This window comes from Pongo abelii, chromosome 7 (assembly GCF_028885655.2).
Source record: "Pongo abelii isolate AG06213 chromosome 7, NHGRI_mPonAbe1-v2.0_pri, whole genome shotgun sequence".
Classification (NCBI taxonomy): domain Eukaryota; kingdom Metazoa; phylum Chordata; class Mammalia; order Primates; family Hominidae; genus Pongo; species Pongo abelii.
In genome coordinates this window covers 136,817,795-136,843,069 of record NC_071992.2, presented here as the reverse complement: position 1 = coordinate 136,843,069, position 25,275 = coordinate 136,817,795, and the positions used below count along the sequence as shown (strand labels likewise).

The window sequence follows — 25,275 nt, the reverse complement described above, 5'->3', positions numbered from 1 at the left end:
TTCTCCCTTCTGTGGTTCCCAACTGAGAGCCAGAAGGAATGATGAATTAATGGGAATCAACAACAATAATAAGGAAACACATTAAAAGCTAAGCAAGTGCCTAGTAAGCACTAATGCCAAACTCTGGATAAATGTCAGATTATACGGAACATGGCCTAAGTCATGTGTCTTGCCTCCTGTGCACTCTAGAATGCTGAGGTCTACAAAGTGAGTTAATGGGGTGGACCAAACTGGCCAGTCTGCCCCAGGATCATTCAGGTGTGTGTGTTCTCACTGTGCAGACACAGGGACTTGAGTGATAGGGTAGTGATCACAGACACCCACTGTTGACAAACATGACAATGCCTCCTATTAAAAGAGGCCTGATGACAGTTCTTAGATCTGAACAATCAGATTAATAATGCTTCTTTCCTCGGACGGAAGTTAAGTAAAAAGAAAGAAATGGGGGACACTCTTTCTCCCCGAAGTAATCCTTCAGCAGGGCTCCATTTGGCTTTTCCAGAATGCTCTCCCCGAGCATTCAGGGAGCAGAGTTTTTAAGGATAACTTGGTGGGCGGGGGGAAGCCAGTGAGCCAGGAGTGCTGATTGGTCAGAGATGAAATCATAGGGAGTCAGAGCTGTCTTCTTGTGCTCAGTCAGTTCCTGGGTGGGAGCCACTCTTATCTATAGTTTTACTGCAATGTAACAAGTCCTATAGGATGAGGAGCATGATTCCCAATTTTAAAAGCAAAGATTTGAAAGCATTAGTTTGGGGACTTTTAATCCACAAAGAATTTAGAACTTAGTCTAAACTGCAGGAAAAAACCTCAAGAACAGCTAACAACAGTGTATTAGAGTTTTTCTTTTGAAGCATATTTTTCTCTTTCAAGTCCCTTTTTTTTGAGATGGAGTCTCCCTCTGTCACCCAGGCTGGAGTGCAATGGCACAGTCTGGGCTGGGATTACAGGCACACACCACCATGCCCGGCTAATTTTTGTATTTTTAGTAGAGACGGGGTTTCACTATGTTGGTCAGGCTGGTCTCGAACTCCTGACCTCATGATCTGCCCACCTTGGCCTCCCAAAGTGCTGGGATTACAGGTGTGAGGCACGGTGCCCGGCCTCCAGTCCTCATTTTTATTAAAACCAAATTCGGATAGAACTGATTTGTTTACAAAATAAACTTCAGTCTTACTATACTTGGCCTGATTATTTGCATAAATTGCAGCAAGAATAATTATTTTTCACTTAGGCTTTTTAAATTGGCTTTGATAGAACTCTGTTCCATGAAGGATCTCAGATGAGACTTTTTAAAAGCTGGGCCCAGCCATGGGTTTATACCCTTAAATATCTATGATTGGGCAACTTACTCTCCTCTTGAGGTCCCAAGATAACCTGGGGTTCCTGGGCCTGTTAGAAAGTAATATTCTTTACTTACCACAGATCAGAAACCTTGTACAGGGACTCTGCATGGACAAGGTATGAGGCCAGACTCCCCCACGGGCTTTAATTGGCTCTGTAAGCTAACTTTGATTCTTTAAAGGGATCATGCCATTTCAGTCAAAGCCTTGGTAAAATAACCAATTTCTCCAATTGTGCCCTGTTACAAAAGAAAACAGATTTTTATTGCACTTATACAATTAACTGTACTGCCATAAATTGAGAATATTCATAAATAGTTTCTAAATTTTGAAGAACTCAGGTAGAGAGAAACAAATATGCTTCAAATTTTGTTCACAGGAGTATATTTTATTCAGTTGTTACAAGTTCCAAATGGCTCTAAAGAAATAAATTCCCTTGACTCTGAAAACAAGAGGCTTAGCAATGTTTAACACCTTATCTTTTCATGAGAGTCCTAGAAGATTGGGCTTTTCCTCTATTCCAATAGCACAATTTTTAAAGTTATCTGAGACTTGCACTTAGAGTCCTATATCTGATTATAAACTGCCTTTTGCAAAGGACCAAAGCAAGACAAAATGTCTGTGGATGACAAAAGTCTATAGCCACTATTAAAGCTATAATTGACTAGGAATTTTAGTTACTTCTGTGGCGTGCAACAATTTTCCATAACAATTAGAATTATTAATAATGTACACTAAATTATATCAATATTATAGAAGCTTCCCATAATTTTGGAACATATACTAATAACATATTTATACAAATACAGTCCAAAGTAAATCAACCACCATTTACTTTTTTGTTTAAAAGTTTTTCCTTTATTCTAATGTCACAATCTCCAGCGTTATTAATCAGAATCCTGCATTTAAGAGCACCTGTTAAATTTTATAGCTGATTATAAAACCATCTTTTAAAGAGGACCAAAACAAGACAACAATTGTCTGTGGATGACAAAAACATTCTAGGGCTACCACAATTAAAGACACAATTGGCAAGGAAATTTGTTACCTCTGTGGCACACAGTCTGTTAACATAATAATTATTATTACTGGTAACATATACTAAGCCGTATTAGAATTATAGGAGTTTTACATAATTTTGGAACATATACCAATAACACATTTACACAAATGTAGACCAAAGAAAGCCAAACACCATTTCATATTTGACAATGCTTCCTGTATGATTTTGTACCAAATAAGCCAAATGTCATTTTTGGACTTTAGAGGACCTAATATTTTAGATATAGAAAGACATAATTTATAATTTGATTTTGGAAAATTTGTCAAATATCAAAGGTTTAAAACACTGGATATCACAAAATATAATCCCAGGTCACCATAAGTCATTCATTTGGCCAAAATGATAACTCCAAAAAATTTTTAAAAAAAGAAAAACCTTTACTCTGATAGAGGAGACTTAGCTTTCCAAACAACACCCAATGAAGATAGCATGAGGTCAGCTGGATCTGTCTTTTCCTTTTTTTCCCCTGCCATTTACCCAAAGGAGAAAACAAAACCCTTTCATTATCTTTTAACATTACATAAAAATCGCAAGGACAAAAAATCACACACCGAATGTTCTCACTCATAGGTGGGAATTGAACAATGAGAACACATGGACACAGGAAGGGGAACATCACACACCGGGGCCTGTTGTGGGGTGGGGGGGAGCGGGGAGGGATAGCATCAGGAGATATACCTAATGTTAAATGACGAGTTGATGGGTGCAGCACACCAACATGGCACATGTATACATATGTTAACAAACCTGCACGTTGTGCACATGTACCCTAAAACTTAAAGTATAATTTAAAAAAAATTGTCTTCAAAAGAGAAAACCAAATTTCATGTTTGCATTAGTGCATTTTTAATGTTAAAGCTAGTTTTTCAAATAAAATTTTATATCTTTATCCAGTTTTAATTAGTTTGACCATAAGGTAAGATTTTCATAAACTTTTTAGGACCCTTTACAATTTTTCATCAAACAGCAGATTAATTTTTTAAGAAAACTCTGTTATTTCGACACATGAGCCCAGATTCTGGCCCCACATCAGTATGATTTTAATGTTTTTATCTAAGGAAAAAAGCTAAATAATTTCTTTTAAATTTTAGCCAATTTGTTTATACCCACAGAATTTTTACAAGATCAACCCTTTACAAACCCTTTTCACTTTGCTTAAACCTTCAGTTTTGTTTCATTACTTTTTTAGGTTAAGACAATCTTTAAAACCCTCTGAACTAGACACAATTATATTCCCTTTAACAAAAGCCATATTCCCATGCCTGCTAATCTTTTACCAAAAACACATTCCCTACACACTTTGTATATAAAACTGTTTTTCCAGTGGTCTCAATTACATGTTACAATGTTAACTCTTAGCAACTTTTATTTTTAGTGAAAAACCTGATAAGTAAGCGATTTTAATTATGTACCAGGGGTGGAGCCTAGGACACCAGACAGAAATGAAGATAAGGTCTGACTCCTTTTAGCATAGCTAGTGGGCATGGCTTTCCATATGCTCCCAGGCCTTATCTATAATCTAATGCTCCCAAATAGGTAAATTGAATAATTTTCAAAAGCCAAAGAAACAGTTTGACCTTAAAGCATTTAGCAAATCTGATATCTGACCTTAATGTAAACCAAATATCTACATTTTTAAGACATTTTGTTTTACCAATAATCTTTAGAACTCTTTATTTCCAAAAGATTACTAAAGTCACATGAACAAAAGGCATTAAAGTTTATATTTTTCTGACAAAATATTTGATTTAAGCACTTATTGTTCTAAGCCAATTAATCAGAGCTCTTTTATGTATAAACATACAACACATATAAATACATAGACAGACAGACAGAAGATTCAGCACTTGTAAAACTTTTTATTTGCCAGTTTCTTAATTGCATGACTGGCTTCAGGGTGAAGCCCTTGGAGGAACAGAGCGGTGAAAGCATGCATTTCTAGGGTCGGATAAGTACCAAACAAGCAGCTGAAGGCAAAGACGGATCCCCAAAATTAGGGGTGCCATTTTATACTGGTTTGTGGATCCCCAAAAGGTGGGAAATACTATGTGAGAAGACAGTGCAGTGGTTCTACCCTGCATTTCATTGAAAGGCAGCCCAAAGCCAATCAGCCCATTTTGTCATCAGCCCATCCCTTATGGGAGTCTCATTTCCCAGTGAGGGGTGAAGATGTTGCCTTATCTTCCAGGTGGCCAAGAGCGTGCATCTCTGATCCAAGTGTCCATAACTTCTATTAGGCATCCCTTAAAGTATATTTCCTACCTAGTTTTTATAATGCGAAGTAATTTCTGATACCTCCAAACTCAAAACTCTCAGATAACACAATGCAAAACAGAACAGAGCCTTTGATTTTGAAAGAGATTTATCAGCTTTTAACTCCTGGGGTTTCATGAGGAAAACAGAGGTTTTTTTCCCCCCCCAAAACGGGATCTGTGGCACCTTCTGTTTATCCCAAGGAGTCCTAGGCTACCAGGAGTTATCTCAGGGCCTCTCGTATGTGTACTAAGAGTGGCAAGACAAACAAATGGAGAAAAATAATTCAGTCGACTGAGAAGAAAAAACCTTTTCCAGAAAAACAAGTTCCAAGAAGAGAAAAACATAAAGGCCTTTTAAATGTATCTATAGCTTGTTTATCCATTTTTAATTAAGCTGACTTTTAACCATAGTGCTCTTTAAAAAAGAAATCATTTTAAATCTCTTATTACCTGACTTTAGCCATGCCAAGTGGCTTCCGAACATTACCAAAGGTAACCTCCTAAGTGTTTCAAAGACATGGTAAGCAGTTTCTTTCTTTCTTTTTTTTTTTTTTTTTTTTGTACAAGATTGAGAATCTCCACAAGGTAGTTCAGAGAAAGGAAAATTCAAGAGAGGAAATCAGAAGCGAACTATGGGGGGAAAAAGAAAACCTCAATAAATGGCAAAGTTACACAAATAACAAACCAGAAAGGAATTATTCCAGAAGCCAACAATTGAACCCAGGCCACCACTGTCAAAAGATAAAGGCTTAGCTACTGAGCTGTACAGCATTGAGCAGTTTCTATTGCTTTTCCCAGAAGGAGCCTAGAGAAGCCAATTTCAAGCTTGCAAGGCTTCTAACTGCTCAAGAAAAACTTTTAGGACTAACTATGACATGAACCCCAAAATTCCTGTCCTCTGGATGGTGGAAACCAAAAGAAAGTATCTCCACATGGTCACAAGGGTAAGCTCCTTAAGGACACAAAACAAGACAGAGAAATTTCAAACTGTATTGGTTTCAGGGACCCGTAGCAAAGTTTGTAACTGACCAGCCTGCCAAGCTGGCTTGAAAAGCAGGCTTATAGAGGTCCTAAACCCACGTTCTATCCTGTGATACCCCTCTCTCCATTACAGCACACAGAAAGACAAATTATTAGCACAAAGTACACTAGATTTGCCACAGCCTAAGGCTAGTCTCACACATCCTTTATCAGATATATACTTTTCTCCCAGTCTGTGGTTTGTCTCTTTATTCTCTTAATAGGTTTAAAAGGGCAGAAGTTTGTAATTTTATTGACATTCAACTTATCAATTTTTTCACTTATGGATTATGTTTTTGATTTTTATCATTGATGTCAGAAACCTTTGCCCAACCCAAGTTCACAAAGTTTTTTCTTGTTTTCTTCAAGATATCTTAACGTTTTATGTTCTACAGTTTAGTATAGATTCATCTTGAGTTAATCTTTGTATATGGTGCAAGATGCAAACTGAAGTTAAATTATTTTGCATATGGATATTCAATATTTCCAGCATGATTTGTTTAAAAACTGCCGTTTCTCCACTGAATTTTTTTACCCCGTTGTTCAAATTTTGTTCCCCGTTATATGTGAATCTATTCTGTTCTGCTTTCTCTACTCTGTTCAGTTGATCTTTTTGCCTGTCTTTGTGCTAATAGCACATTCTGGATTACTGCAGCTATTTAATAACACTTCAGGTCAGATGATGTTATTCCTCCAATTTCCTTTTTCCTTTTCAAAGTTGTCTTAGCTGTTCTAGGTTCTTGGTATTTCCATGTAAATTTTAGAATCAGCTTTTCAATCTCTACCAAAAAAAAAATTGTTTTTAAAAAGCCTGCTGGAAGTTTTACTGGAATTCAGTTGAATCTTTATATCATTTAGAGACAATTAAAATCTTAATCATATTGATCTTTCAACCTATAAATGCAGTGTATCTTTCCATTTGTTTAGGTCTTCTTTAATTTCTCTCAGCAATGTTTTATGGTCTTCAGTATGGAGGTCTTGCACATGATTCAGCATACCTATCCCTAAGAATTCCATACGTTCATGCTGGTGTAAATGATATAATTTGTTATTTCAATTTCTGTTTATTGCTAGTATACAATTGTTTCTTTTTTCTTTTTTTTTTTTTTTTTTTTTTTTTTTGAGATGGAGTCTCCCTCTGTCGCCCAGACTGGAGTGCAGTGACACCATCTCAGCTTACTGCAATCTCCGCCTCCCGGGTTCAAGTGATTCTCCTGCCTCAGCCTCCCAAGTAGCTGGGATTATGGGCACGTGCCATCATGCGAGGCTAATTTTTGTATTTTTAGTAAAGGTGGGATTTCACCATGTTGTCCAGGCTGGTCTTCAACTCCTGACATCAGGTGATCCACCCGCCTTGGCCCCTCAAAGTGCTGGGATTACAGGCATGAGCCACCGCGCCCAGCCATAATTGCTTTTTATACATTGGCCTTTTGTCCTACAAACTTGCTAAACTCAGTTATTAGTTCCAGTATCTTTTTGCTAAATTCTATCAGATTTTCTACATAGACGTTCCTATTGTCTGTGAATAAAGACAGTTTTGCTTCTTCCTTTCCAATCTGGGTGCCATTTATTTCTTTTTCTTTTGTGATTGCACTGGCTAGAACTTCCAGTGCAATGTTGATTAGAAGTGAGGAGAGCAGACATCCAGCATTCAGTCTTAGTATGATATCAGCTGTAGAGTTTTTCATTGATGCTGTTTATCAGGTTGAAGTTTCATTCTGTTCTTGTTTGCTGAGTGGTTTTTGTTTGTTTGTTTGTTTGTTTAAATGAAGTCTCACTCTGTTACCCAGTCTGGAGGGGGCAGTGGTATGATCATGACTCACTGCAACCTCTGCCTCCTGGGTTCAAGCAGTTCTTCTACCTGAGCCTCCCATGTAGCTGGAATTACAGGCACCAGACACCACACCCAGCTAATTTTTGTATTTTTAGTAGAGACAGGGTTTCACCATGTTGGCCAGGCTGGTCTTGAACCCTGACCTCAAGTGATCCACTGGCCTCGGCCTCCCAAAGTGCTGGGATTACAGGCATGAGCCACTGCGCGTGGCCTAATTTTTGTATTTTCAGTAGAGACAGCGTTTTGTCATGTTGGCCAGGCTGGTCTTGACCTCAAGTGATCCACCTACCTCGGTCTCCCAAAGTGTTGAGATTACAAGTGTGAGCCACCGCGCCAGGCCTGCTGAGTGTTTTTAAAATCAGAAACAGATGTTGGGTTTTGTCCTTACTTTTTAAAGTATTTTAAGTATTGATTGATTTTTAATTTGTTATTAGATAGCTACAGTAATGCTTTTTTGGATTAATCCCTGCTTAGTCATGATGTATTACCATTTAAATATAATTTCAGACTCAATTTGCTAAAATTTTGTTTAGAAAGTTTGGATCTATGTCCGTGAGGAGTACTGGTTTATAGTTTTCTATTTTTGTAATATATTTGTCTTATTTTGGATCAGCATAAGTCTAGTCTGTAGAACAGGTTGGAAGTATCCCTACTCTTCCATTTTCTGAAAGAATTATATATAATTGGTATTATTTCTTAACTGTTTGATAGAATTCCTCAGTGAAGTCATCTGGCCCTTGAGTATTTTGGGGAGAAACATTTCAAACTACCAATTCAATTTCTTTAAGAGAGATAGTACTGTTCCAGTTTTGTGTGTGTGTGTGTGTGTGTGTGTGTGTTTTGTTTTTTTGTTTTTTTGTTTTTTTTGAGACAGTTTCCCTCTTTCACCCAGGCTGGAGTGAAGTGTCTCGATCCTGGCTCACTGCAACCTCCATCCCCTGGGTTCAAGCAGTTCTCCTGCTTCACCCTCCTGAGTAGGAGTAGCTGGGATTATAGGAACCCACCACCATGCCTGGCTAATTTTTGTATTTTTAGTTAAAGATGGGGTTTCGCTATGTTGGCCAGGCTGGTCTTGACCTCCTGACCTCAGGTGATCCCCCCTGCCTTGGCCTCCCCACAAAGTGCTAGGATTACAGGCGTGAGCCACCATCCCCAGCTGTTCCAGTATTTCTTCTTGAATATGCTTTAGTAGTTTGTCTTTCAAGGAATTTGTCAATTCTTCATACATTCCATTATCATACATTTAATGCTATATATATTAATATTATTATTTATAAAGAAGATCTCACTATGTTTCCCAGGCTGTTCTGAAACACCTGGCCTCAAGCAATTCTCCCACTTCAGCCTACAAAACCGCTGGGATTATAGATGAGAGAACCACACCCAGTCTTATATTTAATATCTGCAGACTATGTACTGATGTCCCCTGTTTCATTTTTTTAAATTTTACTTTAAATTCTGGGATACATGTGCAGAACATGCAGGTTTGTTACATAGGTATACATGTGCCATGGTGGTTTGCTGCACCTATCAACCCGTCATCTAGGTTTTAAGCCCCGCATGCATTAGGTATTTGTCCTAATGCTCTCCCTGTCCTTGTCCCCCATCCCCCAACAGGCCCCAGTGTGTGATGTTCCCCTCCCTGTGTCCATGTGTTCTCATTGTTCAACTCCCACTTATGAGTGAGAACATGCGGTGTTTGGTTTTCTGTTCCTGTGTTAGTTTGCTGAGAATGATGGTTTCCAGCTTCATCCATGTCCCTGCAAAGGACATGAACTCATTTCATTTCTGATATTCATAATTTGTGTCTTCTCTCTCATTTTCATGGTCAGTCTGGCTGGCTAGAAGTTTATTGATCATTGATCTCAAAAAACCAGATTTTGGTTTTGTTGAACTTTCTGATGCTTTTGTTTCCATTTTCATTGATTTCTGCACTGGTCTTTATTATTTCCTATTTTCTGCTTATTTTGGTTTAAAATTTTTTTTCTATTTCCAGTTTGTTAAGGTGAAAACTGAGACCACTGACTTGAATCCTTTCTTCTTTTCCAATATTGGCGTTAATTGCCCCTTTCTTCTTAGTCCTGCTTTAGCAACATCTTGAGGATTTTGATATGTTGTGTTTTTATTTTCCATAGGTCTCCATTATTGATTTCTAATTTAATTCCATTTTGGTCAAAGAACATACATTGTTTAACTTGAATACATTTAAACTTATCGAAACTAGATTTAATGCCCAGAGTATGGTCTATCTTGTTAATTCTATGTGTACTTGACATGAATGGGTGTTCTGCTATTGTTTTTTTGTTTTGTTTGTTTTTTATTTTTGTTTTTTGAGATGGAGTTTCACTCTTGTTGCCTAGGCTGGAGTGCAATGGCATGGTCTTGGCTCACTGCAACTTCCACCTCCCGGGTTCAAGCAATTCTCCTGCCTCAACCTCCCAAGTAGCTGGGATTACAGGCATGTGCCACCATGCCTGGCTAATTTTATATTTTTACTAGAGATTTCACCTTGTTGGCCAGGCTGGCAAAGGTTGCAGTGAGCCAAGGTGGCACCACTGCACTCCAGCCTGGAAGACAGAGCAAAACACCGTCTAAAACAATAAATAAGTAAAAATAAAATAAAAATAAAAATGACACCCTCTTTAGTGTCCCATGATCAGACCATATTTTTCATGCCATCCTTTTCACTTTATTTTTCATCATTATCTTAACATCCATCCACATGATACATCACTCATTCTGCTCCTCTCCTTTTTTTGAGACAGAGTCTCACTCTACTGCCGAGCTGGAGTGCAATGGTGCGATCTTGGCTCACTGCAACCTCTGCCTCCCAGGTTCAAGCAATTCTCATGCCTCAGTCTCCCGAGTAGCTGGGAATACAGGCGTGCGCCACCATGCCCCACTAATTTTTGTATTTTTAGTAGAGATGGGTTTTCACCGTGTTGGCCAGGCTGATCTCAAACTCCTGGCCACAGGTGATCCGCCCACCTCAGCCTCCCAAAATACTGGGATTACAGGTGTGAGCCACCATGCCTGGCCTCTGCTCCCCTCTTGACACCAATCTTGAATTCAGCAGGTGATCCAGGTACCAGACAGCTTGTGAGAAGAGAGAAGTTAGTCCTAGAAAGCTGAGGCTCCCATAGAGCACTTTTCTTCTTTTTCCAGTCTTTTTTCTCATTCTCCTTTGCCTTCTCTTCCTTTTCATTCTCCTTTGCATTCAGCTCTAGATGTTCTAGATGTCTTTTTTTTTTTTTTTTTTTTTTTTTTTTTGAGACAGGGTCTCACTCTGTTGCCCAGGCTGTAGTGTTGTGGTGCAATCTCAGCTCACTGTGACCTCCACCTCCTGGATTAAAGTGAGTCTTGAGCCTCAGCCTCTCAAGTAGCTGTGGTTACAGGCGTGTGCCAGCATGCCAACCAGCTCTAGATGTCTTGTCTGACACCTGATTCCTGGGTCCTGGGGATTGTTCAGGGCAAGCTAGAAGAGAGCTGGAGATTTGAGTGGCCTTGCTTAGCCCTGTCTCTATGTGCCTGTGGCCACATTTAAATGCTGTTTCTCTTCTTTATCAGCCTCCCTGAGAGTTGGTGCAGGGATTAATTATCTAATGTTTGTAAAGCATTTGGAAGTTGATCAATGCTAATTATTATTATTACACCGATAGCTTGTCCTTTGTGCTAAACACCTAGCAACCTGAGGCGAAACAGACTTCAATTAAAAAGTTGTCGAGATAAACACGATCTGCAATATAAAAGCCATGATGGCCCTTCTTCCTTCGTGAACGTTTTCAGTTTGTGTTCTCTGTCCCTTACTTCTAGACCTTCCTTCCTGCTCATTGGAGCTGGGGGAAACTGTCTTGAGGTGAGCAACTGGGGTAGTTTACCATTTTGAGTACCCATCATGTAGGAAGTTCTATATACATTGTCTCATTTGATCCTCAAAGACATGTGCATGGGAGGCCATCCTCAGCATGTGACACATCAGTGAACAAGTGCTTAGAGCACTTAAGTAAGCTGCTCACGTCCCTCAGCTGGGAAGTGGCAAAGCCAGATTTTGAAGACACGCTGTTCGGCTCTAAAGACTGTGAGCTCTTCCTGCCATGCGTGCTCAAGTAGAAGGTGGAAAGTAAATATGTTACGAAGAGTGAGTTGGTATGAAGCGGGAAAAAGAGACACGCGTATTGCTTTTTGCCTTAGGAAAAGAGTGCACTGAACAAAGAGCTGTAAAGCAAGAATCCCAGTAGCTGAAGCAGTTCTAGCCTAGTAGCAGATAACTTTGAACTTAAACAGATGATTGGATTTTGAAGTTGAGGAGGTGCTAGCAATAATTTAGTCCCACCCCATCATTTGGCAGAGGAGGAAATTTTGACCCAGCAAAGGCAAGTAATTCTTGCCCAAGCTCACTCAGATCTTTAATCTGATGTGCACTCTCCTTACCTTAATATAATAGTAAAAAAATAGCTATGATTTTTAAGGATTGCCTGTTTACTGTCTGTAAGACAGCTTTGTAAATCCTATATGTGCATGAATTCATTTAATCCTTACAATTCTGCCTAAGTGACAACAGTATCATTCTTTTCTTTGGAAGAACCCACAAAAAAGGCACTGAAAGTTCGGGTAAAACTGTCTCTTTGGAAATAATGTGAAGATTCTAGGTTTTTTGTTTGTTTCTTTTCTTTTCTTTTTTGACACAGAGTCTCACTCTGTCACGCAGGCTGGAGTGCAGTGGTACAATCTTGGCTCACTGCAACTCCATCACCTGGGCTCAAGCAATTGTTGTACCTCAGCCTTCCGAGTAGCTGGGACTACAGGGCATGCACCACCATGCCCGGCTAATTTTTGTATTTTTAGTAGGGACAGGGTTTCCATCATGTTGGCCAGGCTGGTTTTGAATTCCCGGCCTCAAGTGATCCACCCACCTTGGTCTCCCAAAGCACTGGGAGTATAAGCATGAGCCACTGCGCCCTGCCAGATTCTAGATATTTTAGAAGAGACAAGATCAGTTTTCAAACTATATTCCAAAGATTGGTAGCAACCCCACTTAGAGGCATGGGTGGTGCTAGGATGAAGACATAAAGTCTCAGAGGGGCCAAGATCCCCACTGGGACGTCTCTTTCAATTCTTTTTTTTTTTTTTTTTTTTTTTTTGAGACAGAGTCTCACTCTGTTGCCCAGGCTGGAGTGCAATGGTGCGATCTTGGCTCACTGCAACCTCTGCCTCCTGGGTTCAAGTGATTCTCCTGGCTCAGCTTCCTGAGTAGCTAGGATTACAGGCGCCCGCCACCACGCCTGGCTAATTTTTGTATTTTTAGTAGAGACGGGGTTTCACCATGCTGGCCAGCCTGGTCTCGAACTCCCAACCTCAGGCAATCTGTCCGCCTCAGCCTCCCAAAGTGCTGGGATTATAGACCTGAGCTACCTCACCTGTCCAATTCTTTTACATATTGTTCTAGGACTTGTGACTTAATCTGAGAGATCATTGAATTTAAAGAGTTAGGAAGCCACTGACCCAGATGATTTGGGAGACCTGTCTCAAATTAAGGACACTTCCATAATTGTTACCAATTACTTCTTACCACCAGCTCTCAAATTCTTGCCATTTTGTAAACCTTTCCTCTCATGCTCTGTGGAAGTGATTACAGGCACAGGACTCAGCTCACCAAAGTTGTGCTTCAGAATAATTTCAGAATTGAATGTTTTATTCCCCTGTTGCCTTTTCTTCACCTTCTTCATTAGAAATCTGATCAGCTCTTGAGAAACTGACGACTGCAGCACTCAAGGCAGGAAGCCAGGCAGAGATGGAAATCACATCTGTTTCAGGAGTCATGTGTTAACAAAATGCAGACACATCTCCAAAACTGTCGTATTCATATCAGAATACCTTTGGGTGCCAGGAAAGCTGGATTTGTAATACACGTTGTCACTAGAACAACAGCACCAATATTTGAGCCTGACAAAAACTGGTCTTCAAAGGCTTGAAATAATGAAGCGTATGTAGCACAAGGTATGGCTTTTAAAACTCTGTTCTTCCCGAGGCAGGCAGATCATGAGGTCAGGAGATCGAGACCATCCTGGCTAACACGGTGAAACCCCATCTCTCCTAAAAATACAAAAAAAAAAAAAAAAATTAGCCCGGTGTGGTGGCGGGCGCCTGTAGTCCCAGCTACTCGGGAGGCTGAGGCAGGAGAATGGCGTGAACCCCAGGAGGTGGAGCTTGCAGTGAGCCGAGATCATGCCACTGCACTCCAGCCTGAGCAAGACTCCGTCTCAAAACAAAACAAACAAACAAAAAAATCCCTGTTCTTCAACATGATTTTTTCCCCCTTTGGAAAGTTGTTTGTCCTCATAGGCAGCCTTCTACCTCTAAGCATGTACATTAGCTTTAAAATAACAGCTCTGCATACAGGAATAGTGGAATGTGCCCACTCCAAGTATTCTCACAGCAGAGTTTGCCATATCCACACAGCACTCTTCAATAAACTGCAAAATGTTTTAGGGCTTTGGGATTATTTAAACCTACATATACCACTTGACACATGGGTGAGTTTGTGATTCCACCAGTAGAGAAGTCTGCATTATACTGTTGGTATTTACTGTTGAGTCTTATTTTGTGAACTTAATATTGTTTTTGAAGAATGATGCTTAGTTGCTTTCACATTTAAATGACTGATTCTGGTCAAAGTTAATGGATTGCATCTGACTAGGTAAGTAAGATAGTCACTTTGGGAGGATCATTTGTAGCTTCTCCAGTCCTATTTAATGAGCTGGAAAAGTAATTTACTAAATTTAATGTAGAAGCTGGAAAAAATTTATTCTGAAACCCCTTCCCCCCGCCCCAAACACTTTATGCCTTGAGACCATACTTTATTCACCTTGCAGGGTCTGGTACATTGCCTTTTCTAACAATTCATTTTGATCTGTTGAAGATGCTGTTGTTCTGTTGGAAAAAGTCATTTTACAAGAGCAATAAGCTAAAGCTAGCTTTTAAAATATGCATAAAATACACAAAGTGAGGAATATGTCAACAGTCATTCATGTTCTAGTATAAATAGCTTTACAGCAGCGGAGTGGGGGAGGGCACTTCTTCAGAAGCACAGTTTATGTCTGGAATTGCTGGAAGGGAGGCATTAAAATATAAAGGTGATCATCAAGCAATGAATTCTTCCTGGGAGAACTTTGGAAAGGATGGGAAGAAAAGGTATTGAAATTGTTAGCACCAAGCTTATTCTTGGCTTGTCTTATCATTTTTCCCAAGGAAAGTCATTGCCTTGTCATAGTGATGCCATTTCCAAAGGACACCATTTTTGACATGTTCAAAAATTGGTGTCTGACACAATTTCCCCATCCTGTGTTTTACTGAGGGCGTTACCATCTGCCAGCTACCATGCCAAGCACATTACACACACTGTCTCAATCCCCACTATAGCATGATGAGGTAAGTGTTACTTTACTTAACAGGTACTTACATGATGCTTATTCTGCACTGTATTAAGCATTTCTACAAATTTTAGCTCATTTAATCTTCACAACCACCCTCTGCTATAGGTACTATTATTTCTCATTTTACAGATTCAGAAACTGAGATACAAAGAAACTAGTTGACTTGCCCAAGACCCCCACAGCTAGTAAACTGGGTAACACAAATTTGTGTTCAGGCCTGCTAGCTCCCGAGTCAGCACTCAAAACCACTGTTGTATATGATATTATCCTTATCAGTAAGGAAACAGAAGCACAGAGAATATCTTGACCAGAGTCACACAGGCAATAAATAACAGACTCAGATTTAGGCAGCCTACACGTAGGACCTACAGAACTCAAGTCTTACATCATTTTGTAAATCTTCTCTACTTTGATCACTCATTCCTCATACTAGGGTGTTAGCCTAAAGCAAGAGCTACACACATGCTTCTATCTCTATACGGATTCCACTGTGTCACTTAAGATAAAGTAATAATAAGACTAGAAAGGGAAGAAATTAGCTTTATCACTTATTTAGCTTACTGTCTAATTTACTTTGATTCTGAATAGATTTTTGAGTTGTGACTTATTATGACAACATTAAATCTTGGATTAGTTGTCAGTGTCAAAAGCAGTCTTAACCTCATCTGGAGCAGTGTTTCTTTAATGAGCCTAGGGATTACCTGAAGATTTTGTTAAAATGCAGATTCTGATTCAACAGATCTGGATGGGCCTGAGACTCTAGCAAGCTCCCAGATGATGCTGATGCTACTGGAACACAGTCCATATTTTGAGTAGCAAGAATTGAGCATTCACTGAGTTTTTAAACCGAGCTTAAAGATGTATCCTAGGGCCCATCAAATGGGAAGGAGAGCATTTTTATAGACAGAAGAACATATAGGAAGTTTGGGAAGGGCAAACACCGGGCCAAGGGGATGGCTCATGAGATAAGAGCTGAGCTACACAGATTCTCCAGATTAGAAGGGTTTTCAAAGATCATCTGGTCCAGTCATTACTGATGACTTTCACAATCCTTTCACATTCCTGTCAGGTCATCTCGACCCTTGAGTTAATAAATTATGGGTGGTGAATGGAACTGGACATTCAACAGAACCAGAGAAGTTTCAAGATGATGCCTGAATCACAGAACCAATCTAAGAGCAAAAGACTAGGGAAAGAGGCTGTGATGTCTCACTCTGTCTGGGTAGACATTTGCCACCATAGTAAATTTTTCAGAGCCTTTAGATATTTATTCAAAAACTTTTTAGACCTTACCATTTCATAATAAAAAAAAATGCTACTGTACCAGAGAATCAGCTGGAAGTACTTATTCCCCCAGGCATTTGCCTCCCACTATGAAATAAAGATTCAGTGCTGACTGGCAGGTGAGGAACAGTGACAGATGTGTGGCAGCTGGGCTGCTTCTTGGCTTTCCTGACTATACATTTCAGGGCCCTTGAGACAACAGATATTTTCAAGGATCAGGAAGCATGGGATAAAGACAAGGTTCTTTCCATTTTGATTTTGCAACCAAATCAAAAGACACTCAACGTATTGCTGAGTCCTCTGATTAGGGGGATGCCAACTTCTCATAATCATCCTTTCCTCAGGCTGTCGTTTGACAGTTCTCTGCTTTCTTTTTCAGGTGCCAGGGGAGAGCGAGAAACAGTGGAAACCAGCCCTGGTTGTGCTGACTGAGAAAGACCTTTTAATCTATGACAGCATGCCACGGAGGAAGGAAGCCTGGTTCAGCCCAGTTCACACATACCCTCTTCTTGCCACCAGGTAGCCATGGCCTTGTGTTTGGTATGATGTGTTTGCAGGTGGATTCTATTTTAATGAATTACAATTAGCTCAACACGTTATATTACTGCTCACTATTGCAGCAGGGGCTGAGAGCTCCTTAAGAATATAGCCACACATTTTTAGCCACATAGATTAATGATCATTTATGGCCAAACATGAAGCAACAACACAGAGACAAAGAACAAAATACTCATCCATCATCAAGAAACAGTGACATCTGTGAGATGGTCCTCATCTAGCCACCTTCCTGGGTCTCCATCTCATTCCCTTTGAAATGAACTAGACATATATGTTTGTAGTCTTGAAATCCAAGTAGAATCACCAAGCAAGGGTCTTCACTTGGTGGCACAAAAGAATGTTATATGGGAATGCTCCACTGTGCTTTTTAAGGCTTGTTCAGCAGGAAATCTCATAACAAGTTATTTCTCAGTTCCATGACGCTTCCTGTGGAAGGGTGGCTGCCAGGCTCTGTTTTTCAGGTCCTTCAATGCACATTTATTATCCATGTGAAATATGTCTTTAAAAAGCACTTCATCAGGGTATTGACATGCAAAGTTGTGTACATATTTAATGTATACAATTTAATAAATTTGGAGATACATATACACCTATGAAACCATCATCATAGTCGATACCATAAACATACCCATCACCTCCAAAAATTTCCTCCTTCCCTCTATATTTTATTTTATTTTTTTTGTGATAACAACATGTAACATAAGATCTACCCCCTTAGCAACCTTTTAGGTATATAATACCATGTCGTTAGCCATAGGTGCTATGATGTACAGTAGATCTCTAGAACTTATTCAACTTGCAGGACAAAAATTTCATGCCCTTTGGCCAACACATCCCCATTTCCCTCTCCCCATTCTACTCTCTGCTTTAAGAGCTTCGTCATTTTAGATTCCTCATATAAATGGGATCCTGTAGTGTTTGTCCTTGCGTGTCTGGCATATTTCACTTAGCATAATGTTCTTCAGGTTCATTCATGTTGTCAAATATGGGAGGATTTCTTTCTTTTTTAAGGCTGAATAATATGGGATTATATGTAAATACCGCACTTCCTTTATCCATTCATCTATAGATGGACATTTGGAGACATCACACTTCCTGATTTCAAAATGTATTACAAACCAATAATAATCAAAACCTTATGATACTGGCATAAAAACACATAGACCAGTAGAACAGATTGGAGAGCCCAAAAATAAATTCACCCATTTGTGGTCATCTGGTTGTTGACAAGGGTGCCAAGAATACACAATGGAGAAAGGATATTCTCTTCAATAAATGGTGCTGGGAAAACTGGATATTCATATGCAAAACAATGAACCATATTTTACACCATACACAAAAATAAACTCAACATGGATTAAAGACTTAAAGGTAAGATCTGAAACTGTAAAACTTCCAGAAGAAAACATAGGGAAAAATATTCTTGACATTGGCCTTGGCAATTATTTATTGTATATAACACCTATAGCACAGGCAACAAAAGCAAAAATAAATGGAACTACATCAAACTAGAAAGCTTCTGCATAGCAAAGGAAACAATCAACAAAATGGAAAGGCAGCTTATGAAATGGGAGACCTCATATCTAATTAAAGGTTAATATCCAAAATGTATAAAGATTTCCATTTCAATAGCAAAAAAAGAAAAAAAACTGATTTAAAAAGGACCTGAATAGACATTTCTCCAAAGAAGACATACAGATATCCAACAGGCATATGAAAAGGTGTTTAATGTCACTAATGATCTGAGAAATGCAATTCAAAACCACAGTGAGGATGTGGTTAGGATGTGTGTTAGGACGACTATTGTCAAAAAGACAAATGATAACAAGTGTTGTTTATCATTTGATAAATGTGAACCCTTGTACACTGTTGTTAGGAATGTAAAATGGAGAAAAGGAAATCCTTGTATACTGTTGATAGGAATGTAAAATGGTGCAGCCACTCTGGAAAACAGTATGGAGATTTCTCCAAAAATTAAAAACAGAACTCTAATGTGAGCTAGCAATCCCACTTCTGGGTATATATCCAAGAGAACTGAAATTAAGGTCTTAAAGAGGTAGTTACACTCCCATGTTCATTGCAACATTACTCACAGCAACCAAGACATGAAATACAGTTTGATTTTTAATGATTTATTTTTGAGACAGAGTTTTGCTCTTGTCACCCAGGGTGGAGTGCAGTGGCGCTATCTTGGCTCACTGCAACCTCTGCCTCCCGGGTTCAAGTGATTCTCCTGCCTCAGCCTCCTGAGTAGCTGGGATTATAGGTGCCCACCACCATGACTGGCTAATTTTTGTTTGTTTGATTTTTTGTTTGTTTGTTTTGTTTTGTTTTTTAGTAGAGACAGGGTTTCACCATGTTGGCCAAGCTGGTCTTGAACTCCTGACCTTAGGTGATCTGCCCGCCTCGGCCTCCCATAGTGCTGGGATTATGGACGTTCTTCTCAACCACTGCACCTGGCCTGAAATACAGTTTTAATGTGTTGTATCCTTGTCCCCCTCTTTGAAAGCTTATATCCCAAAAACAGAAATGAATCAAACTCGAGTCTTACTTTCAAGTAGCTGACATTTCCCAGACCTGACTTCTCTTGCCAGCAATTTTTGTTTGTGCTTTATGACAGTGAGCCGTTTGCATTCCTTCTATACCTGTTTCTTTACCTGCAAGCTAGGCATGATAAAGTCATATTTGTGTCCTTCTTGGCATAGTGCCTGGCAATATTGTGCCCTTGAATGTCTGTTGAATGAATTATTGAACAATGTGAGACAAACTGTGGAAGAAGTTTGGTCCAAGAGACAAAGCATAGTGGACAGAGGTTTTGGAGCATCTGACCTGAGCAAGATGTAGATAGAAATAAGGTGGGCTCTTCATCTAGGAAGGACTGAGCTGCCAAACAGGTTATGGTCAAGGGTCAGCTGGCTGCAAGGAGGAGAATGAGACCCAGTAGCAGAACAAGAAGTAACACAAGATTAAAATGCCAGTAGTGAATAGAGCTGAAATTCCAAAAAATTCCTTGTTACTTCTAGTCGTGATTGATAATGAAGACCAGTAGCAGGGGTGGGGCCGGGGAGGTGGGGAGCTAAAGGTGGAAATTACTGGCTCCAGAGGTGAATAGAGGAGGTTTTCAGGGGCAAGGAACCAGGCCTAGATCACCTTTAAAAAATGAAATTTAAAAGTAATTTAATATTTGAAGCTTTCAAGCTTCAAAATGTTTGGCAGAATGGCTATTAAAGTACAATACAGCTTTGTAATAAAACCGCAGTAATCATGGCCGGGTATGCTGGCTCATGCCTGTAATCCCAGCACTTTGGGAGGCCAAGGAGGGCAGAACACCTGAAATCAGGAATTCGAGACCAGCCTGGCCAACATGGCAAAACCCCATCTCTACTAAAAATACAAAAATTAGCCGGGTGTGGTGGCACACATCTGTGGTTCCCAGCTGCTCAGGAGGCTGAGGCAGGAGAATCACTAGAGCCTGGAAGGCAGAGGTTGCAGTGAGCCGAGATCACGCCACTGCACTCCAGCCTGGGTGACAGAGTGGGACTCCGTCTCAAAAAAAAACAAAAACAAAAAACCTCAATAATCAGAATGTAAACATCCTTAACTGCACACAAAGACTCAGGCTGTGCCTTGGGGCCCATGAGAATTCGGCCCAATCGCTATTGCTTTCTGTACTTTGCATCCACAGTCCTCATCCGTGAACAACATTATCTTCAGATTCTGAGACATTCTCACAACAGAAACCAAAGAAAGATTAGACCACAGTCACTGGATTCCAGTTACTAAGAAGCAAAGTTGGACCCAAGCCTCTTGAAATGATTTTCAGAAACAAAAGTTGAAATAAGGTAGTTTCTGCAACTCTCAGGCAACATGCAAATAAAATTTACCCTAGTACATAGCCTTGTTCTCACAGTTTCTGGGCATTAGGAACAATGGGGGCTGCTTTTTCATTCATTCATTCATTCGTCAGTCAACATTTATAAATCATGTACTATGTGCCAGGAGTTATAATTGGGGCAAGGGGTAAAGAGGTGAAAAAAATTCAAACTTGTGAACCTAGCATGATCTGGAACAAAGTGTGTTGATGTGCAGGAACACATAAGGAACCGTTTGCAGTAAAGACAACAAAAAATGCCAAACTCTGCCTGGAGAGTGGTGGAGGACTCCTTGCAGTAGAAGTCATGTTGAATTGAAGCCTGAGGGAAAACTCACCAGAGGAACAAGGGAAGGGAGCCCAGAGAGGGGCGTGAGCACTCCAGACTTAGGGGAGATCCAAGCGCAGAGCTCATTCAGTGCTGCGTGGCCCAGTTAGAGCACCACATACGGCCCTGGGGAATGAGGGGAAATGAATCAGATACTCACTAAGTACCCAGCACTTGACACAAGTTACCGCTTACAACTTGTGTATCCATTCTGCAAGGCCTCTATTAGTGTGCCTATTTTGCAGATTAGGTACCTGAGGCTCAGAAGAGTTCAGGAATCACCCCAGGTGGTGTAGCTTCTGATAGATGGAGGTGGGATTCCAGTTCTGGGACTGTGTGTCACTTGCACACCTGTGCCTTGGTACCACTGGGGGTTGGCACAGAGGTGAGAGATGGGGAGGAAGACTTTTCACTAGTGTATCCTTTTGTACCTTTTGAAATTGGAACCATGGGGAACAGCAGGAGTCTTTGGGGATGATAAGAGTCATGGATGTGATCTGGGTAGATATTTTTATATTTGGTGTCAAATAACAAATGTCGAAGGAGTGACTGCTGAATCCAAACAATTTTGCAGTGATCCTGATTCCATTGTAAAGAAAAATAAATAAATAAAAATAAAACCAAATTTCCGTGAGGACACAAAGTACTTAGCTACAGGAAGAGATAAGTTGCTCCCCAGGACCCTCCCCTCTTTTGTTTTTTTCTCAGCTTTCCTATCCTGTAACCAGGTTTAGCACTGGGACTTCAACCCCCTGGTAAGACAAGAAGACTGAGAAAGGCTCTGCCTTCGGTCTGGTTCCTCAGAAGCAGAAAAGGCAACAAGGACTGAAGTGGCAGTGAGTTCTTAAGCAAATGCTCCCAGCAGAAGCCTGGAAGGGAGGTGGGGAAGGACAAAAAAAGAGAGGAGCCAAGGAGACTAGGATTTCAGGCAAAGTCTCAGCCTCAGCCTGACCTTACAGGGGTCTTGAGAGCTAGACTGCTTAGCATGGTAGCCACTAGCCAGATGTGGCTACTTAAAGTAATTAAATTTAAATGAAATTAAAAATTCAGATCCTCACCCTCCTTAGCCATATTTCAAGGGTCCAATAGCCACCTGTGGCTAGTGACTACCATTTCGAACAGCACAGATCTAGAACATTCCCATCACCACCAAAATTCTATCAGACAGCACTTCCCTAGAGCATGTAAATGACTCCTTCCAAGTTTGTCCCGACTCAGGCAAGTGACTGGACCTGTACATTCCTACAGCAGTCCATGGACAGCTGAGGCTGCCTGGAGAGAAGTCATCTTGCAGGCTCTTCAGGCTTCTGCACAAGCAGGAAAGTCCTAAGTGTGATTCCTTAAAAGCAAAGGCCCAGAAGGAGGGATGGATGTGCAGAAACAGTAAATGGGACCTGAAGAGGTTTGAGTGGAGCACTGAAAGTGTGTGCTACAGGTTCACAAGTGACAGGGGTGCCAGGTCTGAACTGACAGTAAAGCAGATGAATAGCCTAAACCCATAAGCCTGCATCCAATATGCAAACAGGAAATGGAAACCTCTTCAGTGCATCACTGTGATCATTTAGAATAGAAGATGCAGGCTGGGTGCAGTAGCTCACACCTGTAATCCTGGCACTTTGGGAGGCCGAGGTAGGCAGATCACCTGAAGTCAGGGGTTCGAGGCCAGCTGGCCAACATGGTGAAACCCCATCTCTACTAAAAATACAAAAATTAGCCAGGCATGGTGGTGGGTGCCTGTCATTCCAGCTACTCTGGAGGTTTTGGCATGAGAATCGCTTGAACCTGGGAGGCGGCATTGCAGTGAACCGAGATTGCGCCACTGCACTCCAGCCTGGGCAACAGAGCAAGACTCTATCTCAAAAACAAACAAACAAAACAGAAGATGTAGTAAAAAAAAAAAAAAATCAGTGTCTACGATGCAACCATAAAGGAGACCCAGTTGTAATAGTTGTCCCCTCAACTCACTGTCCCTCTCCCAAATTACCCAGCTTAACCACTGAACTGCAAGAGGAAATCTTATTCTGTGTGGATATTAGCCCTGTGAGGAATGATACAATTAGGCCTGTAAGGATTGCCCTGGTCTCTGGCTGGTAGCCCATGAGGCAGAGTATGTCCAGGATCTTAGGTGGCACTGGCTATTCATTCTCACTCTATCCTCTCGAAGTAGTAGGTGAGCTTTTGCCTGCTCCTGGGCAGCAGCCTGGAAATGGCAGAGCTGGGAGTTTGCATCCTAGTCTTCCTTCCTCCAGAAGAGTGCTTAACCCCAGCCTCATCACCCCAGCTCCCTCTGTCAGAATCCCTATCTGTGAAACACACTCACTGGAATGCCATTGTCTCCAAAGCCAAAGGAAAATATACTTTGGTAAAATAGATTTTTAACTGACCTTTTGGCTTGAGCATTAGCTACCAGAGCATCAGTCCTGATCAACTTCTCTCCAAGACCCTGTGGATGTACCTAGAAAAAGACTTTTAGAAAGCAAACAATGGGAAAAAAATGACCCCTGCCTTCTCTGTGGGATGATGCCAGGGAGATGTAGCCCCTTTGCAGCTCCAGGCTGAGCTTCCCAATGAATTGCAGTAGGAGGCAGGGTCCACCCCAGCTGAAATAGAAACTCTTACCTCCTTGTGGATAAAGGTGGCTCTCTGAGGTGGGAAGCTGGGCTGATGCTGTTGGTTTCTGGCAGGTTGTGGGGGACAGTCCGTGCCAGAAGTGGTAGCATTCAAAGGGAAACAGAATCCTTCCATTGCAGAGGTTACCCCAGCACTTCCATTGACTGCTTTTTTAGCCACTTATTTAAGTTCAACAAGTGACTCTTTCATTTACTTCCGATGCATTCTATACAGCCATATACAGCACCGTATCCTTTATGTATGACCACATAGGTATGTAATCTGTCTAGTAGTATTATTTGTCTTTGTATATTTCTAAAGAAGAGGATCCATTCCTGTTTTTAAAAATTTATTTTAAAAATCTTGTATTGAGGTCTAATTTATAAATAGTAATATGCACAAATCATAAAGATGTGGTGTAATTTTTACTTACGGATATAGAGCTATGTTTTTTAAAAATTTATTATACTGTGTCTACTAACTAATCACCTTGGGTGATATTATCAAGAAGTCCATGGTAATATTATTTTCAAAATAGATCAAGCTGGGCTGAGCACTTTGGCTCATGCCTGTAATCCCAGCACTTTGGGAGGCTGAGCTGGGAGGATTGCTTGAGCCCAGAAGTTCAAGACTAGCCTGGGCAACATGGGGGATCTGTCTCTACAAAAAAATAAAAAACAATTAGCCATGCATGGTGGTGCACACCTGTAGTCCTAGTGACTTAAGAGGCTGAAGTGGGAGAATTGCTTGATCCCAGGAGATCAAGGTTGCAATGAGCTATGATGGCACCACTGTACTCCAGCACCTGGGTCCCGAGCAAGACCCTGTCTCTTTAAAAAAAAAAGAAAAAAAAAAAAAAAAAAAGTAGATCAACCCTGTAATGAAGTAGTGGCTGGCCCTTATTTGGCATAGATCAAGGCTACGTGCTTTAGGTGGGTTCTATTAGGGTTTGCAAACCTAGCCCAATGAGAATTACCTGGCTGTTTATTAAGATTCAGGTCTTCAGAACCCTGCCTTAGATATTCTGGCTTAGGCTGGGGTTGTGGATCAGGAGAATGTGCTTTTAACAAACATCAGGAAAATGTTTCTCAGGGTTACCGCATTCAACCCTCACAACCCCATAAGGTTAAGGTTTTATTCCTATTTCACAGATCAGTTAACTGAGGAACTAAGTAGTTAAGTTACTTACCACAGTCATGCAACAGTAACAGTAAGAGATGGACCTGAGATTCTGTTTCTACCTTTTGATTCTTATCCACTATTCTATGCAGCTTCCTAAGAGCATGTCCTTATTTCCTAGAGTTTCCATGGCTCTTAGAATTGGCTGAGTGTATCATATATAAAATCATATTCTTTCCTGACAAATCATGCAACAGGTGGCCTCTTATTCCAGCTAACAATCAAGGGAATTGTTACCCCTAATCACGCAGAGTGAGGACAGAGTTGTGGATAGAATCAGAGACCTAGAGTTTCTGGCTTACCCAGCAGCGGGAGCACCATCTGGGACTGTTAAACAAGCAAATGTTCAACTCCACCCCAGACCAACTGAATCAGAAACTCTGGGGATGGGACCCGGTCCATCTTTGATTTTAACAAGCCTCCAGGTGTTTCTGACACAGGCTACAGTTTGAGAACTATTGATTTAGAAGATTGTGTGCTGCTGCCTCCCATCTTCTCAG

General features: G+C 40.6%; 1 protein-coding gene across 2 annotated transcripts in view; it reads left to right on the top strand.

Moving 5' to 3' along the window:
* The window catches only part of SNTB1 (syntrophin beta 1), a 286,774-nt gene that overhangs the window by 227,837 nt on the left and 33,662 nt on the right, over nt 1-25,275 (top strand). The window contains exons 4-5 of one of the 2 annotated variants that reach the window (XM_063726798.1): nt 16,609-16,748; nt 20,473-22,926. In XM_063726798.1, the coding sequence (XP_063582868.1) occupies nt 16,609-16,748; nt 20,473-20,485 (153 nt within the window). In that variant the 3' untranslated portion in view covers nt 20,486-22,926. Of the gene's footprint in view, nt 1-16,608; nt 16,749-20,472; nt 22,927-25,275 lie in introns of those variants that run through there. The other variant, XM_024250977.3, reaches the window with a different exon arrangement.